At 38.9% G+C, this 18535-nt stretch overlaps 1 protein-coding gene across 1 annotated transcript in view; it reads left to right on the forward strand.

Annotated features, from left to right (window-relative positions):
• The window catches only part of EXT1 (exostosin glycosyltransferase 1), a 367673-nt gene extending 350594 nt beyond the window's left edge, over nucleotides 1-17079 (forward strand). Inside the window, exons 9-11 of the mRNA XM_069081060.1 lie at nucleotides 4676-4836; nucleotides 6450-6621; nucleotides 16481-17079. Of these exons, the coding sequence (XP_068937161.1) occupies nucleotides 4676-4836; nucleotides 6450-6621; nucleotides 16481-16666 (519 nt within the window). The 3' untranslated portion in view covers nucleotides 16667-17079. The remainder of the gene's footprint in view (nucleotides 1-4675; nucleotides 4837-6449; nucleotides 6622-16480) is intronic.
• Nucleotides 17080-18535: the final 1456 nt, after the last annotated feature.

Raw genomic sequence — 18535 nt, forward strand, 5'->3', positions numbered from 1 at the left:
TCTAAAGAAAACAGATGTCAGTTTTTAAGAGAAAAGGCCCTAAGCTGACCTTTGATTTTTTGATGTGCTAATGATCTGGACAAGATCTGAAAGATCACAAGAATAACAATTTTATCTGAATTTCTCTTAACTTGCTTTGAAATTACTTGAAACATCTTGGAAATGATAGTAAATCCATGTGATAAAAATATCCCATTGGGCTTTCCAGTTCTTGCCAATGTATATATTTCTCTTTGGGAGTCATAAATAATTTTTTTTAAGTGATAACAGTGAGGATGTTTCTCTGAAGATGAGCCTACTATAATTTCCTCATCATTCTGGGACTTTTAAATATTAAACACTAGAAACAATGTAGAGGTTGTGACTATGTGATTTAAGTACCCCAAGAGATACTGGCAGTTCTCATGATGCCTCTCAATCTTTAGGTGCCTAGGAAAAATTAGGTAGAGTGTTGAATGTGGAGTCATAAGGACCTGCGTTTACATATCCTTCATACACTTAGCCCTGTGTGACCCTCTTCACCTCAGCCTCAGTTTCCTCTTCAGTAAAGCAGGGATAATAATACCTCCTGCCTTCCAGGATTGTTGTGAGGATCAAATGAATGTATGTATATGTATGTGTGTGTATACATAACACATATGAACACACACAGAGAAAACCACACATGTATGTATATACACATATGTATATACACATACAGATACATATGCACCTGGATGTCACAGTGAATAGAGTCAAGAAGACTCATCTTCCAGAGTTCAAATCCAGCTTCTGACATTTACTATCTGTGTGACCCTGGGCAAGTCATTTAACCCTGTTTGCCTCAGTTTCTCATCTGTAAAATGAGCTGGAGGATGAAATGACAAACTAGTCCAGTATCTTTGCCAAGAAAACCCCCAATGGGGTCACAAAGGTTTGGACACAACTGAAATGACTGAACAACAAAATACATTTACGTATATAAGTATGTGAAGTGCTTTGCAAATCTTAGAACACCATATAAATGCTTGTAGTTGTTATTACCCTAAGTCTTTCTTGGAAGAAGCATTTGATTAGAAGCTCCATAAGTCAAGCTTTCTTCTTATTTTACATTAGAATTGGACTTTCCATTGAAAGTCCAGGATGACAGCTTCCTACTCAAGCCTCTTGCTTCTAGACTTCTTCCTCCCAGTCTTCCCTGCATACCATTTGCCAGATTAATCTTCTCAATTCACAGTTTTGAGCAGGTCAGTCCCTTGTCCAAATACATACACTGGCTCCCTGTTGCTGTGGAATAAATCTCAGATGCCTTACCTTGGTTTTTAATGCCTTCCACAGTCTTACTTAAATCTTCCTTTCCAGTCTCATCATAACAATAACCTCTGATGTTTCTGTAACACTTTACTCTCTGCACTTAATATATGGAACCTCTGTTAGGCCTTAAAATGACCTCATGAGTTAGGTAAACGTGCATTATTGCTCTTATTTTAGAGAGGATGGATCAAAAGTGAAAGTTACTTACTCTAGTTCTCACTAACAATAAATGGTAGGGAGACAAACCCAGATTGTCTGACTCCAGATCCTGTGTTCTCCATTAAAATTTTTTATATTTTTCAATTAAAAAGCATTCTTATTCTCATTCTCTCTCTCTTCCCTCTCTCTTTCTCTCTCCCTCCTCTCTCTCTCTCTCCTCTCTCTCTCTGTCTCTGTCTCTCTCTCTCTCTCTCTGTCTCTCTGTCTCTCTCTCTTTCCCTCCCTCTCTCTCCACCACTTCATTTTAAAAGAAAGAAAAAACCTTTAATAAATATGCATGGTCGGGGCGGCTAGGTGGTACAATGAGTAAAGCGCTGGCCCCAGAGTCAGGAGGACCTGAGTTCGGTTCTGGCCTCAGACACTTACCACAAAAAAACTAGCCATGTAACCTCGGGCAAGTTACTTAACCCTAATTGACCTCCAAAAGGCTAAATAAGTAAATATGCATGGTCAAGCAAAACAAATTCCCACATTGTTTAAGTCTTTCGGATGTAGTTTTTTATTGTATGAATTGTTCTTCCAGTTTTGCTTATGTTGCTTGGTGGCAATTATTCAGTCAATTCTTCTCAAGATTTTTCTGAACCCATCCCTTTCATCATTTCTTACTGCATATTAGTATTCCATTTTATTCCTATATCATAATTTATTCAACCAACCTCCAATAGATGGACATCCTCCTTCTATCCTCTTTCTACTGAAGCCGTCTACCCCTTAGAGAGGTGTGACCTCTGGAACACAAGACTAAATGTTAGATGGTCTGTGGTCTTGGCTGCATCCAAAATGGAGCCTTCTATTACCTGAGGCACATCGTTTAATCTTTCCTCATTTGTAAAATACAGCCGCCCTCCCTGCCTGATAGGGTCATTGGGAAGATGAAATGAGGGACTAGACATGAAGGTGCTTTGAAACCTCAAATATGATTATAGCAATAATTGTTGTTAGGAACAATAATTGAATAATTATTGATATTTTAATATTAGTGGCATATTTAACCAATAAAATAGATTGATGTTTATAATGAGAGTCTTTATGGCTTTAGTAAATAGAAACTTGACGTTAAAGACAGGAAGACCTTGTTTCAAGGTACTGCCTCTGACATATGCCCGCTGTGGAAACCTGAGCTGATCATTTAAACTCTCGGTGCCCCCCAGACAACCATTTAATACTGTAAGTTACAGAAAGACTGCTTACCTGCAAGAAGATCATTGGATTATAGATTTAGAACTGAAAGAGACTTCAGAAAGCAATTCAGCTAACCCCGCCTCCTCATTTTACAGATGTGGAAATTGATCTCAAAGGACCTGAGAGATCAATTGACTTGTCTTTTGTCATAAAGGGATAAAGTGACACATCTGAGATTCAAACCTAGGTCTTCTGATTTCAAATCCAGTACCTTTTTCTTTTGTGCAGCATTACCTTCCATTGATAAAGGTTCTTTCCTTACCAGTGAAATCACAAGGTGGGAAACCTACGGTCTTGAGGCCACATGTGGACCTCTAGGTCCTCAAGTGTGGCTTGGAGTCAAAAGGCTGTACTTGAGAACCTAGAGGCCCACTTCTGACCTCGAGGCTGCAGGTTTCCCACCCCTGCTGTAACCCTCCCCACCTCCAGAATGTTTCTAAGCTGCATCTTCCCCGACAGTCTGCCCTTTAGGCTCTTAACATGTTAGTTTGTATTAAGAAATGAATTGCTCTAATCGTTGGTTTTTGAGTCATCATTTTGATGATAATAGAATTGGATGAATCCTATTGAAAGAGCCATTCTCTCTAAGGCTCAATCCATTGATTAAAATTTATTCTCTAGAGGCAACACTTCCAGCAGTCATTGAGAATGATGGAAAAAGAAGACCATGCCCTGGAGTCTGTGCCCTCCGTGATGTCTGCCCCAGAATGTTATGGAGCCGGGATCTGTGATTCACAGATTTTTGACTGGCTAATTAAGGAGTGGATTTACTTTGTGTGTTATATGAAGACATACAATAAAACCTCATTTCTTGTGACCTCCTCGATAGGAAGTGTGTGATCATTCTGACAAGGCCTGGATTGAAGTTTGTGTTCAGTCGTTTTTTCAGTCATTGTCTGATTCTTCATGACCCTATTTGGGGTTTTCTTGGCAAAGTTACTGTAGTGGTTTGCCAGTTCCTTCACCAGCTTATTTTACAGATGAGGGAACTGAGGCAGACATGGTGAAGTGACTTTCCCAGGGTCACATAGTTATTAATAAGTGCTTAAGGTTGAATTTGAACTCAGGAAAATGAGTTTGCCTAACTTCAGGCCCAGGGCTCTATCCAGTGCTCCACACCTTTTCACTATTCATGAAGCAAGGGTGCATGCAGCATTTCGAGGTGATTGCTAAAAACGTTTAACATCCAAAAATACAATGTAGTGTTTTAAAACCAGAAAAAAAAAATCTTACCTGGATTTTAAATATTTATGTGCTAGCATTACAAATGATTCTTGAAAGCAGGACCCCTACTTAGAAACTCTAATTGACCAGATTTCTATATACTCTTGAAACTAATATAGATGCATTTCCTTTAACAAAACAAAACAACAAAAGAAAATTTAAGTAGATTTTGCTATATATGATTTATAAATTTTGCTCTCTTATAATATACCTCCATCAGCTGAAAACACTGTAATTATCATTCTTAATTGTGTCATCCCCATATTGAAATTCTCCTATTAGGACTTGCCTTTAAAAATGCATTTTATTTTCAATACATTTATTTGAACTGATTCCACTTTACTTGGACAGTATAGCCAGTATACAAGTGTTTGCAAAATTATTTCCATTTATTCAACAATACCTGCATACCTCCCACAAATTGATAGTCACTTCTGCCACCAGGGGGAAAAACACAAACAAACAAACAAAAAAACCAATATGGTTTCCCCTGAGCAGGCTGAGTTTCTACAAGGACCTTTCTGAATTTCTATTTCAACTCTGCAATGCTCTGAGCTTCCTTTAACAGAAAACATTAAAATGTGCATAATCACAGGGCAAAATGTCAAGTAGTCAGTTTAATTTACTGATGAATACATGGAATTAATGTTTTGCAACAGTCCCCGGATTTTGCATTCTGAATTAGCGGGGAAGGTAATGTTTTGTTGACACTTGTTAACATTGCTGATTACTTGTTTGGCTTGTGTTTTGCCTGCAGGTGGATTTTGCCTTTACAGTGTGGCAGAGTTTTCCAGAGAGGATTGTAGGGTACCCAGCTCGCAGCCATTTCTGGGATAACACTAAAGAACGGTGGGGTTACACGTCTAAGTGGACTAATGACTATTCCATGGTATTGACAGGAGCTGCTATTTACCACAAGTAAGCAAATCAGACAGGGATCTCCTGGAATGCTGTGTCAGGTTAGGCTCTGGCTACAGCCAGAGCTGAAACTTGGCAGCCACATTCACATCACTTGTGGGAGTTAATTAGTTAACTTCTTGGCTCAGCTTGGATGGCCTGGCTGCCCTAACTTGTATATGGAGAAGCCTCTTAGCATATTGCCTTCTGATTGTCCTAATACAATAATCCCAGCATGCTCGGGGAATGGGTTATTCTGGTTAATTGACTTATATTTTTGTTTACTCATGGTTAACTTTATGGTTGCAGCTTTCGTTGCTGGCAGTGTTTTTAAGAGAAGTCCAGTGAAAGCCATAAGCTTGTAAATTTAGAAGAAAGGAACTCAGACATGACCTAGTCAAACTCCCCCTTATTTTACAAATGAGGGAACTGAGGCCCACGGAAATGGAAGGACTTGTCCAAGATCACATTGGTCCAGTGAGTTGAAATTGACTCCAGGTCCCGGCAGTTACTAGTGCAACCATTTTCAAGTCAGTTCAGCTCTGTGAGCCTCAATTTCACCATCTGAAAAATGGGGGAATGATATTTGTACTACCTTCCTCAAAGGGTTCTTGGCAGTGCTTTATTCAGCTTCAATAAAGTGATTTATTAACCTTCAAGCACTATGTAAATGAGCTGTTTTTAATTAAAGATAGAAAAAAAGTGTTAATTAATATGTTACTCTCCTCTATACTAAGGGAGGAAATGCCAAGCATAATTGAGTCTTTGATGATTGAGGATCATTAAGGGCCTTGAGGTTATAACTTCAAATATCATTTGGCAAGAGACAGTCATTAGATTATAGGATTTAGAGCTGGAAGAGATCCTTGTGACCATCTGGTTCAAACCTCTGCATTCATCATTATGGAAACTGAGGCCCAGAGAGGTCAAGTCTGGCCCAGGGTCACACAGCTAGAAAGTACAGCCAGGATATGACCCAGGTCCTCTCACTTCAAATCAATTCCTTCTTCCATTACATCATTTTGCCTTTAAAGACCTTTAAATATACAAAACATAGATGACTGTGTTCTTGGGCCCAGAATGTTCCTTGGAAGTATTTTTTTAACCAGACAAATTGCTGATGTCATTTTATTTCTCTCTCTTTAAAGTCGAGAGGAAAAAATTCTGGTTAATTGAAGGGTCCAGCTTATTCAGTTGCAATCGATCGTCTTTGAAATATTTGTACTATGGGCCATATGTGGTAGAATGCTATATTCATAGTATCAAGGACAAGGATAGCCATGAAATGGATTTTTTTTGGGTGAGGAATGCTCTATATATTGCTATGATTTGGTTTGAATTTAAACTACATCCATGGAACCATAAAGCAAGGTCTTTCACAGTAAATAAATAATATTTAAGTTATTCTTCTTGCTGTTTTCAAGTGTTCACATGTACTTCCCTAACAGATTTGACCTGAAAATGTGTTAGCCTGGGTGAGCCATTACCCCCATTTCTGATCCATGACAAGCCAATTATAATGATTTGTTTTGGGGTCCAGCTGGCTTATATGTCTTTCCTGTACGTGTGAATCACATATCATCCCGTAATGATGTCTCCATGTGAATTGCTATCTCTGTCCTTTGGTTTTGTAGATATTATCACTACCTGTACACTCATTATCTGCCAGCCAGCCTGAAGAATATGGTGGACCAGCTGGCCAACTGTGAGGACATTCTGATGAACTTCCTTGTGTCAGCTGTGACAAAACTGCCTCCAATCAAAGTGACCCAGAAAAAACAGTATAAAGAGACAATGATGGGGCAGGTGAGGGCAGCTGGAACTTACTTTGTCTTACTTATTAACAGAAGGTTTAAATGTTTCTTTAGCTAAAGAACTCTTAAACAAGGTCTTGCCAGTTGGAAGATTAAGATAAATTCAAATTAAGTCCAAATGTAGAGAACCTGAGGGAGTTTTAAGATGGGAACATAAGAGATTGACCAAAAATATATCTTTCCTCCCTAACCATATCAAGGAAAGGAAGGAAGGAAAGAGAGAAGGAAGGAAGGAAGGAAAAAGGAAGGAAAGAGGAAAGAAGAAGGAAGAAAGGAAAGAAGAGTAAGAAACAGAAAAGAAAGAAGGAAAGGGAAAAAAAAGGCTACTTAGCACCTGATTTAGGACACAAAATAAAGAAGACTTTTAATAACTCCAGATTTTGTGGGATTAGTTGTCTCAAGATCTCTATAGTACAAGAATTCAATTTGTTGAACTTCGAGTCAGGAAAACCTGGGTTCAAATTCTGCTCCCAACACTTCTAGCTATGTGGCCTCAGGAAAGTCTCTCATCTTCTCTGAGCCTCAATTCTCTTATCTGTAAAATGAGGACATTAGGCTAAATGACCTCTGATATCCCTTACAACTCTAAATTGATGATACTATAATCCTAATTTACATAAATTAATTGTCAACTGTAGGACTAAGCTCTCCTCTCAAAGATGCACAGTAATTCAAAGGACTTTGTCCTGTCCTATGCAGCTAGAGTGCCTTCCAGTATGGCCTGAGAGTCATCCTAGCTGAGATTAGAGAGCTTTACCAACACAGTGGTGACAGGATGATGAATTTCTCTTGTCTATACCGATGGTCAGAAGTTCCAATTCAGTTCAACAAACGTTTATTAAATCCTACTATGTGCCAGGTAATAAAAGCAGATGCTGGGTACAAAAGACAAAAATAAAACAATATCTGTCTTCACGGAATTTACAATCTACAAAAGGAAAACAGGATGTTACCCAGGTAAGGGAGTACTACATAAAACTATCTGCTAAGTTAAAGATGGAATTTGGTCTGCATTCGTGAAGGGAATACCTGCATGGATTAAATTACAATTTCCTTGAAATGTTGACGTATTGTGGCTAGTTAATTTAATCCATGGATAATGACAGCTTCTTTAACATAGACTTATGGGTACGTTCTGATTGTGGTTTATCTTAATTTGGGACAGGATCATTAACAATCACAGTAATGTGAGTTAGAGATTTAACTCCCTGCCTGTGTGTCTCATTTTTAGCCCATGCTTGTGGTCCTGCTTTAGAAAATGATAAATTAATGGTCCTTCATTGAAGCCTTGCTCGTCACAGCATGGGGGTGACCCTCAGCTCTTAAAGCATACTCTCACAAGTCCTATCAAGCAAGAGAGACTCAGTGGACTCTCTTTTGAGAACCTACCAGAATTTGTGGCCAAAGGGGAAAAGCTTTAGCTACAGAGTCTAAGGACCTGGTTTCAGACCGTACTAAATTTCAGACCCTACTAAAGGTAGTAAGTGCCATTGCCACTTACTAACTGTGTGATTTCAGTTATTTATTTATTTTTGCAAGTAATTAACCTTTTTGGCCCTCAACTTTCTCATCATTAAAGTGAGGAGGTTGGTCTACGTGGCATCTGAGCTACCTTCGTAGTCCAGATCCATGGTCCTATGACCCTCTGAAAGTTAGTAGATAAGCAGCCAAAAGGTGATGAATTTTTTGTCCATGCTAATTCACAAAATGAGGAGAAAATAATAACAACTCTCTTAGACCTTATGCCCTTCCTGACTGCCATAATGATGCTGGCTGAGTGATAGGAAAAGGAGGCATAGGATATATATGTGATGCACAGAGTAAGAATTTGTATATTGGGAAGGGGACTTCCTTTAGCAAGGAAGTCATAGGTCTTAGAAACACTCGACTAGACTTGGTCAATTCCAATGAGGCATGCTTGAACATAGCATCTTAATACAACTCTATAGCTCTGTCTGGATATCTTGTGGCAGCATGTAATTGAAAATAAATGTAAACTGTTTCTCTATCACAATAGGTACAATTTAAGCAAACCGAAATGTTTTCAGTTTCTGATTTTTTTCATTCATTGTGTTTTGATAAATTTCTAATTTGGGGTTTTTTTTTTGCAATTCAAACATTTTAAAAAATAGTCCAACTTGTAAATTGCATAACTCTTGGTGTATATTTTGTGCCTTTTCTAGTGACTTGCTAAATTCGTCCAATCTAAGAGTGCCAGTTGTGATTATACTCAATTTTAATACTATTTGGGACCATATCTGAATTTAGCCAGGCATGTCTAGCTATGCCTACATTCTATATTTATCATTTATAAAAAAAAATACTCAATTTTTGTTCATCCAATTTGTCTGTCTTTTTTACATAGTGTGACACCCTGGAATGGTCACCCAGCCTGGTGGCCACAAAAGCTTTCTTTTTTCTTTATTTTGTCATCTATTGAAATAGTCGTTTTGTCTCACTTTTTCTCCATCCCCTGGCCCCCTGACACCTCACATTGTTTCCATTGCTATATCCCATTCCTACTTTTTCCTCAAGGTCTCTAAAATTGGTGAGGTGAAGAAGGAGGCTATAGTGTTAGGTCTGACAGTAATGAGGAAAGAAAGGCATTTAATAATAGCTCATATAGAGGAAGAGAGCAACATGGAGCAGTGCATAGAGAGATGGCCTCGGAGTCTTAAGAAGACCTTGCTTCAAGCCCCCACCTCTGACACATGGTGGCTATGGGATCCTGGGCAAATTGTGTAGTCTCCCTATGCCCCAGGTAGGGTCCCTAAGGTTAAATTATAGAATAGGTGATGTTCTGCATCAGTAAAAGGAGTTTGCTTTTTAGGAGCTCCCTGCACTGATGAAATCACAGATCTGGCCCAAAATTTGTATAGAATTTAACTCTTTCATCTTAAGAATCCTGTAAGGTGACTATAATTCAGATATATTATTATCCCCATTTTATAGGTGAAGAAAGTGAGGCCATGGACCCCCTCCCCCCAGTTAGTGTCAGATTTGAACTGAGGTCTCTCTTGGCTTGAGTGCTGGTCCTTCCCTCCAACCCAGTGACTGCTTCTCTCTTCCTTCTTACCACCTCTGGCATAGAGCCAGTCTCAATCTCCTCACATCTGCCAACAAGCAGCCCATTTTCCTTATCTCCAGGACCTTTCCCCCCCACCCTAACTTCTGTTAATGAAATTCTCAACCCAGCTTGAAGTTGTTTTTCTTCTAAAGAGTAGGTAATATATAATATTTCATTTATGTAGCACTTTAATGTTTACCAAAAAAAAAATCACCTACATAATGTCATTTGATGAATGACACTTTAGAACAGTACTCTGTATGTCCAAAGACTCATTTTGTTCCTGAAGAAAGGGATTTATGTGTTGAACATGTGTGCTTATGTATATGCCTGTTGGGAGAGGAAGATCTAGGAAGAAATCTTTTAACCCTCTTTCATAACATCTTTTATAACAGAAGTTCTTCTTTTTTTTTTTGTATGTCATTGGACCCCTTTGGCAGTTTTCTTTGCAAGCCAATGGACACCCTTCTAGAATAATGTTTAGTTGCCTACATTCATAATTGAAGAAAATACTTATTTTTTAGTTTTAGATGTATTTTTCCCCCATCCAGGTTCACAGGCCCACTTTGGAATCTGCGAACCACGGCTTTAGAGTCCCTGCCCTAGAAAATACTTTCCAAGCATGTGTGGGTAAAACAAGATAAAAGTAGATGAGAAGCTATGAGACTGAATTCTAGTCCATAGCAAATTAGGAGAAGAAAGACCTTCAGTAGCCATAAAATATTCATTTTTATATCACAATACAAAATAATGATTTGGAGCTGGCAGCTACCTTGAAGGTGATTGAGTCTAACACCCTCCATTTAGAGATGACAGAACTGGGATCTGGAGAGGCTAAATAACTTTCCCAGGGTTACACAGCTAAGAAGTGTCTGGGGCAAGATTCAAGCCCAGTTCTTCCTGTTTCCAATTTCTGATGCTCTGTTACATCTTAAGATGGCACCTCCCCAGCTTCCTTTAAGTCCCAACTAAAATCCCACCTCCTACAGGAAGCCTTCCCCAACCCTTCTTAATTCCAGTGCCTTCCCTCTGCTAATGATTTCCTTTTATCCTGTATCTAGTTTGCTTTGGCTCCATTTGTTTGTGTATTGTCCTCCCCTCCCCCCCAATAGATTATAAGGTCCTTGAAGGCAAGGAACTGTTTTTGCCTCTTTTTGTTTCCCCATTACTTAGCACAGTCCCTGGTACTTAGTAGATGCTTAATAAATATTTATTGAATTGAATGAAGTGCAACCAGCTCTCTAATTCAAGACCAAGAAATATGACCAGGAGTTTATGATGACAGAATTTCTAACCCCTGAGCCCCTTTCTCCCTCTTTGGAGCTACTTTGTCTGGCTCCTAACCATGCTTGCCAAATAATAAGGTATTACTTTTCTTTCTTTATTTCTTTCTCTCCCTTCCTTCCTTCCTTTCTCCCTTTCTCTCTCTTTCTTTTCTCTCTCTCTCTCTCTCTCTCTCTCTCTCTCTCTTTTTCTTCTCTCTCATTTCTTTCTTGTCTTTTTGGAGGGGGAAGGCAGGGCAGTTGTGGTTAGGTGACTTTCCCAAGGTCATACATCTAATAAATGTTATGTGTCTGAGTCCAAATTTGAACTCAGGTCTTCCTGATTCTAGGACCAGTGCTCTATTCACTGTGCCACCTAGCTGTCCCTATCCCTTTTCTTACTCCAGGGTTAATAGGATCCCAAGTTGGAATTTCAGCATGTTTTTCCCCTAAGAACATTGTCACAAATTATGGAATCATATTCTAAACCCCAGTCTATACTATTATATGCTTCACGAATATTATGGATTCCATAAGCTCTGATGAGATGACTAGGGAATGTCAGTGCCATTTGTAATATTGTTTCTATGGGGAAATTTGTTCTGAATTCCAGACAACTAATTTACACAGGAACATTTACAGCACAATCTGTTCATAAATCTGTAAGTGCCTCTTAGATATACACAAAAGTTAGTTTGTTGAATACTTATGTCAGTCAAGTGGGGTGGGGGGTTAGGTGGAAAACACACATCCTAAGGTTAGGACCTGGGTTCAAATTCTGCTTCTTAAACTTTTAACCTAGGTGACCTTGGTAAGTCACATAATATCTCCAGGTCTCAGTTTTCTCATCTGACAAATGAAAGAGCTATATATTATGGCCTCTGAATTTCTTTCCAGCTTTTAGATTTATACTCCTATAACATCTTCCAGGGCATAATTTAATTCCATGTAAACTAGACCACATTTAAATGGTAACAAGTTTTACTTAGGAAAGAGAGCACAAGCTACTTTGGATTCATCTAAACCATTCAATTAAAGTTTCTTAGGTTGGGTATTTGCATAAGTATGCACATGGAAATTTGATCATTTATCGATGAAAGAGACTTGTTCTTATTAGGAGACAAATGTAGGGCCGTTTACAAGTGTGAGAACTGTTGTTTTTTGTCTTGAACCAAGGAAGCCAACTTAGTCTTCATACCCTTTCTTTGCTTTTTAAATCAGAGTTCCTGAAGCATGACCAATTCACAGACATCTAATAAATTCATATCTAAATTCTGTATTTATTGAGCACTTAATATTTGTAAGGTGCCAAATTCTTTACTGTGTTGATTCCTCCTCTCTCCCGAGGTAAATTGGCATTCTCATTTTGAACAGCCCTCTTTTAAAGTGTGTTGACTCTTTGGCTGGTTTGTAAATGACCCTAAATGACTCTCTGAAACAGAATATGGCCCATCTAAACAACTATACACAATTATATCAGGCTGTGAATGAGTTGGTTCCTGAATAAAGGCCATGTTGTTGTTAGTCAGTTATTTTTCGGTTGTGACCCCATTTGGGGTTTTCTTGATTGATTAAAACTGGAGTGGTTTGCCATTTCTTTCTCCAGCTCATTTTACAGGTGAGGAAATTGAAACAAACAGGATTAAATGACTTGCCCAGGATCACACAGCTGTTAACTATCTGAGGCCAGATTAGAACTCAGGAAGATGAGCCTTCCTGACTCCAGGCCCTGCAGCTCTATCTACTGTGCCACCTGTCAGCTCTAAAGTCCATCACATAAGCATAAATCAATGCACACATCTGCCTATTGACTTATTAGAACAGTTTGATTAATCCCATTACTTAGGCTTTCCTCAAATCCATTTTTTCAAGAAAACCTTATTTTCAAGAATCTGATCATGCCTTAAATAAAGGCAGCATTATGGTAGAGTGCAGGGTTCAGCAAACTACAGTTGGAGGGCCAGATCTGACCTACCACCTCTTTTTGTGAGGCTTGAAAGCTAAGGATGGTTTTTACATTTTTAATCACAATAAAACTTTGTTTAAAAATATAAAATCCATTCTTAGCTCAAGGGCCATACAAAAATAGGCAATCTGTGAGCTATAGTTTGCCAACTGCTGACATAGAGCAGCAGAACCAGAAAACTTGAGTTCAAATTTTGCTTCTGAATTTTACTACCTAGGTGACTTTGTTCAAGTCCTTCAACTTTCCTAACCACAGTGTCCTCATCTGTAAGCGAGGAGGTTGACCGAGAGAAGGGATGGGGAACCTGTGACCTCGAGGCCACATGTGACCCCCTAGGTCCTCAAGTGTGGCCCTTTGACCAAATGTGACCAAATGCACTTGAGGACCTAGAGGGCCACATGTAGCCTCGAGGCCACAGATTCCCCGCTTCTGGACTAAAGAGCTTCTGGGGTCTCTACCAGCTCTGGAGCAATGATCCTGTGCCTAATTGGTGCTGTTCCAAATCTCTATGGCCATTTTAAGCTGTTCCCCTTCCCCCCCCTTTTTTAAGTACTACAAATCCATCAATAAGAATTTTAAAATGTTACATGTCAAGGAATAGAGATACAACGAAAAGCAGAAATAGTTCCTCCCCTCAGGGAGCCCGCATTGAGTTAACTCCAAAAGAAACTCCATCCTCTCCATAGACACTTAGAAAGTAAATTAATGAGGACAGCCATCCTTACTACTCAGCCATGGTCAGTAACTTCCTATCCGGCGTGGGCAGTGGCTGTTTGCAAAGCTGATTGTGTTTGGTGAAGGTACCAGTGGGGCAGGATAAGTAGAGTAAGAAATGCAAAAATCTTTAGTTTCAAAAAGCAGTGATTTCAGTACCAGAGACCCTTAAAACGAATTTGAAGTCTGTTGGCCAATCTTGGTGGAGGGGAAAAAAGATGCTTAAAGGTAACTCATTACAGGAATTTAGTAGACACACAAGCTTAATGAACATTCACTAAATCTGCCTGCTAAAAAAAAACCTTAAAATGTCTTCTCAACAGAGGGCATTTGCTGAAGAGGAAAGAAAGCTTTCTGATGGGACACAATGCAAACCCTGAAAATGGTTGGGCTTGGATGCTTCCACCTAACCCTTGTGCAATTATGGCAGTTTTCAATTGTTTTCCTACTTAAAACAACAAAAACAGCAAACAAATATACCCCACTCTTTCCTTCTGTCATCTGGAATAGTAACAGTTTAGTATTCAGTAGACAAACTGGTGATTGGTTGGAGTAGGGGGCCCTGAGGTAGCTTCTAACATCATCCTTATCATCATCATAACTAATATTTAATTGGCATTTTAAAGTTTGCAAAGTTTTTTTTTAAATGTATTTCATCCTCACAACAACCCTGTAAAAATGGTGTGATAATGGTGTCCATTTTGCAGATGGAAAAACTGAAGCTGAGAGGTTAGGTCACTTGCCCAAGGTCACACAGCCAATGAATGTCAGAGGAGAGATTCAAACTGAAACCTTCGGGCTCCATCTATTATACTACCTAACTTGCCTTTTAGATTCTGTGAACTATCTTAAAAAGCTTATAAGGACCTATTTGTACAAAAAATATTATTTATAGGAGCTCTTTTTGTGGTGGCTAAGAATTGGAAATCAAAGGGATGTCCATCAATTGGGGAATAGATGAACAATCTGTTGTATATGATTGTCACGGGATATTATTGTTCTACAAGAAATGACAACCAGGGTGATTTCAGAAAAACCTGGGAAAACTCACACAAACTGATGTATAGTGTCCAACAGAACAGGTCCAGAAGAACACTGTGCACACGGTAATAGCAATATTGTTCAATGGAGAACTGGGAATGACTCAGCTATTCTCAGCAATACCGTGATCCAAGACAATCCCGAAGGATTAATGATGAAGCATACTGTCTGCCTCCATAGAAAGAACCAATATTGATTGAATACAGACTGAAGCATGCTATTTTTCACTCTCTTTTTTTCCCCTTTATTCGAGTCTTCTTGTACAAAATGACTAATATGGAAATGTTTTACATAATTGCACATATATAGCCTATGTCTTATTGCTTACCATCTCAGGGAGGGGAAAGGGGTAGGAAGGGGAAAGGGAAGGAGGGACAGATAGAATTTGGAACTCAGAACTTTAAATAAAAATGTTATAAAATTGGGGGGGGGGATTCTTTATAGTTTGTAGGCATCAGTCAAGGTTTCAGATTAGTTGAAGTCACAGTCCTAAAAGTTCCACTTGACATTTTAACAACGAAAAAAAAATCACTATACCTTGTTTTGTTTAAAAAACAAAAAAGAAAAGGCAGACATCTGGGAATGTAGTGACTCCAGAGTTTGGGATATAATTAGTAGCATTAACCTTAATTTATAAGCAAAACAACAGCAGTGACAAAACCCAGAAGCTTTGAGAGAAGAACTCACTTCTTCTAGACTCAGACCATACCTTGCAAGAGGAAAATTGTCTATTGTGGTTGTAGTTTTTGCCTTTATATTCATTTTGTCTGTGATTGGCACAGCTGACATCAGGAATATCATCTGCAGACTTGAAAACTTGTGGTTGTAGCTGTTCAGTTAGCTCAGTCAAGGGCACAGCCGTGTACACTCAGTTTTAGTTTTTTGACCATGGACAAATCTCCTAATTCCTTTTGAGATCATATATGTAAAGCTCTTTGCAAATCTTAAAGTGCTATATGAATGATACCTCTTGTATAAAGAAAAACTTCTTTAAAATTAAAGCTGTCTAAAAATGGGAAGGGCTTCCTCAGAATAGAGATGATCCCTCTCATTTAGAAGTATTGGAGCAAAGGTTAGATGGTCACTTGTCAAAGTATTTTCTCAAGGGAATCCTTATACAAGTATAGATTAGATTAGAGGGGCTCGAAGATCCCTTCTCCCTCTGAAAGTCTAGGCACTAAGGTAGCATAGTAGATAGAGTTCTGAGCTTAGAATTAGGAAGACCTGAGTTCAAATCCTGCCTGACATTTACTAGTTTTGTGACTATTGAAAAATTGTGTAACCTCTTTTTCCTTGTCTATAAAATAAAAGGGTCTGACTCAGTGGCCCCTCAGTTCCCCTGATGAACATTGAATTAGAATTTTGGTGGGAAATCCAAGTTCAAATTTTTCCTTAGATATTTAGTAGCTATGTGATCCTGAGAAAGTCATTTAACTTGTACCAGCCTCAGTTTCCTCATCTGTAAATTGGAGATAATAATAGCACCTATTCTCAGGGTTGTTGTGAGGCTTACATGAGAGAATGTATGTAAAATGCTTTGTAAACCTGAAAGTATTACATCAATGTGAGCTTTTATTATGATTTTTCCAGCTTTCCATCTGTTATCCTGTGGTTCTGTGACCAAGTCAGGAACCAAAACCAGTATCCCACCCCCACTCCCCACCCCACTACATTTCCATTCGACTCTTAGGCAGTTGGTGTTGCCCCAATATCCATGTCCTCTCCTTAATAATAACCTTATTTCTTGGTCGATGTAAAGCCTCCGTTATCTCACCCTCCCTCTTCTCTTCTTTTCCTCCAGACTTCTCGGGCTTCTCGCTGGGCTGACCCGGACCACTTTGCCCAGAGACAGAGCTGCATGAATACATTTGCCAGCTGGTTTGGCTACATGCCGCTGAGCCATTCTCAGATGAGGCTCGACCCCGTCCTCTTTAAAGACCAGGTCTCCATCTTGAGGAAGAAATACCGAGACATTGAGCGACTTTGAGAAGGAAGTCCTGCCAAGTGGGGGGAGGGGAAGGGAGAAAGGACTGGGGTCAAGCTGCTCTCTCTTCCCAGTGCAGATCCGCTGACATGCGGAGCTAGACTGTGCCAAGTAACAGAACACACACACACATACACACACACACACACACACACAAACACACACACACCCCAAAACAAAAACAAAAAACAGACAAATAGATCTAAACGGCCAAGGGGAGACTGTGACTCCCTGCTCCTGGGATTGATTGCACTGGACTGCAAACTCACCTCACAGGCTTCTGTGTCCCAAGACTAGGTTGTGTACAGTTTAATTATGGAACATTAAATAATTATTTTTGAAATGATTGCTATGCAGGTTTAAACTTTTTTAATGATCAAAACTATTAAAAATCAGAGTTCTTTCTTTAATCAAAATTGTGTTGGTCGTGAATATTTCCAGGCTTCTATTTTATTTGGTCTGTAAACTCCACTCCCATTAGTTATGCTGTTTTCTTTGCAGAATTAAAGGCTCAGACACCACAGAAGACAAAACAAACACTATATTCAGAGTAAAAAAAAAAATCCAAACAACTGCTGAGTATAAGGAAGGAAAATACAAAACAGTAAATTTTGCTTATGAAAATGTGTATTTGGAGGTTGGATTTTCAAATTGATATTCACTTATTTCTCCGAAAGATCAATGCTTGAAGATGGGAGTATGGCAACTTTAAGTAAACCAGCTATAACCAAGACCTATATGTGTCCCAAATAAGAAAATAATATAAGCTTGGCTAACAACAGCAAAACACTATGGAAATAATGAATGTTATGTTTACATAGAGAGCCGTCTGAGCCAAACATGCAGCATATGAATAATGCAGGAATAACTTATACCCAACAAAAACCTGATGTCTTCAAATGGAGTGAGTTAGATTCAATAATGAGTGGTTGACCTGTGTGTGATTGTGGGGGGAAGGAGGGGGGGTCCTCCTTAGAGCAGGTTTCTGGGGGCAGCGCAGAGAAGGAAAGGGAGTCTTTCCACAAAAGAAGCTCCATAGTGAATAGGAAAATCTTGAGCTTTCAGGAATTCTTCGTTTGAAGAGAGGAGGATTCCAAAAGTCTTGTCCCATTTTTAACAATGGCAATACCAGGGACAGTGGGCATGACCCCATTCCTATTTCTTCTGTGTTTTAAAGAACAAGAGGAGCAATTTTTCAAGTCATTTCAAGCAAGAATGTGGCAAACAACATAATCTAGAACAAATGTGTGTGACTTTATTTTATTTTGTTTTTCTAAGTCTCTGGAGAAATGATTCATGCTCTTTTGAAGTTGGTGGAGTGTTAAAACAAAAGAATTTTTGTAGTTGCAAACACTTCCTTATGCTTTTTACTGTAACTTTTGTGGGAGAAAAAGAGGTCTCCATGATTGCATTTTAAAAGATGGAGACTTAAGTTTTCAAGCATTTACTTTCTTGGGTTTGCCGGATGAAAAGGTGGTCACAAGGGGGAACTGCATTGTCTACTTCTAAATAATCATATTTTAGGAAGGAACAATATGATAAGCTATTGAATAAACAGTAAGCACTCAAGTTGTGTGGGGTATTTTTCCCCCTTAGCTCTCTTGCCTTTTTTATGGGAGCTCTTTCCAATTTTGGTTTAGAAGAAAATTCCCTCATGGAGATACGTGGAAATCACTTAGAAAGCCTGGCTTAAATCAACCAAAGCTGTAAAAATCTAGCAGTCCTCAACTCATTTCTCTTTGTTAAGCACTTGGGAGAGAAAAGAGTGCTGAGAGCTGGTAAAGATTTCTAGTCTAACTCCCTGATTCTGCAGAGGAAGACACAGATCCCAGAGTAGACTAGCGATTAGTCCAGGGCTTCACATTTAGGAAA

The sequence above is a fragment of the Petaurus breviceps genome, unplaced genomic scaffold (genome assembly GCF_028583685.1).
Source record: "Petaurus breviceps papuanus isolate PSGF00001 unplaced genomic scaffold, PetGlider_PUasm1.0 98, whole genome shotgun sequence".
In the NCBI taxonomy this organism is placed as follows: Eukaryota; Metazoa; Chordata; class Mammalia; order Diprotodontia; family Petauridae; genus Petaurus; species Petaurus breviceps.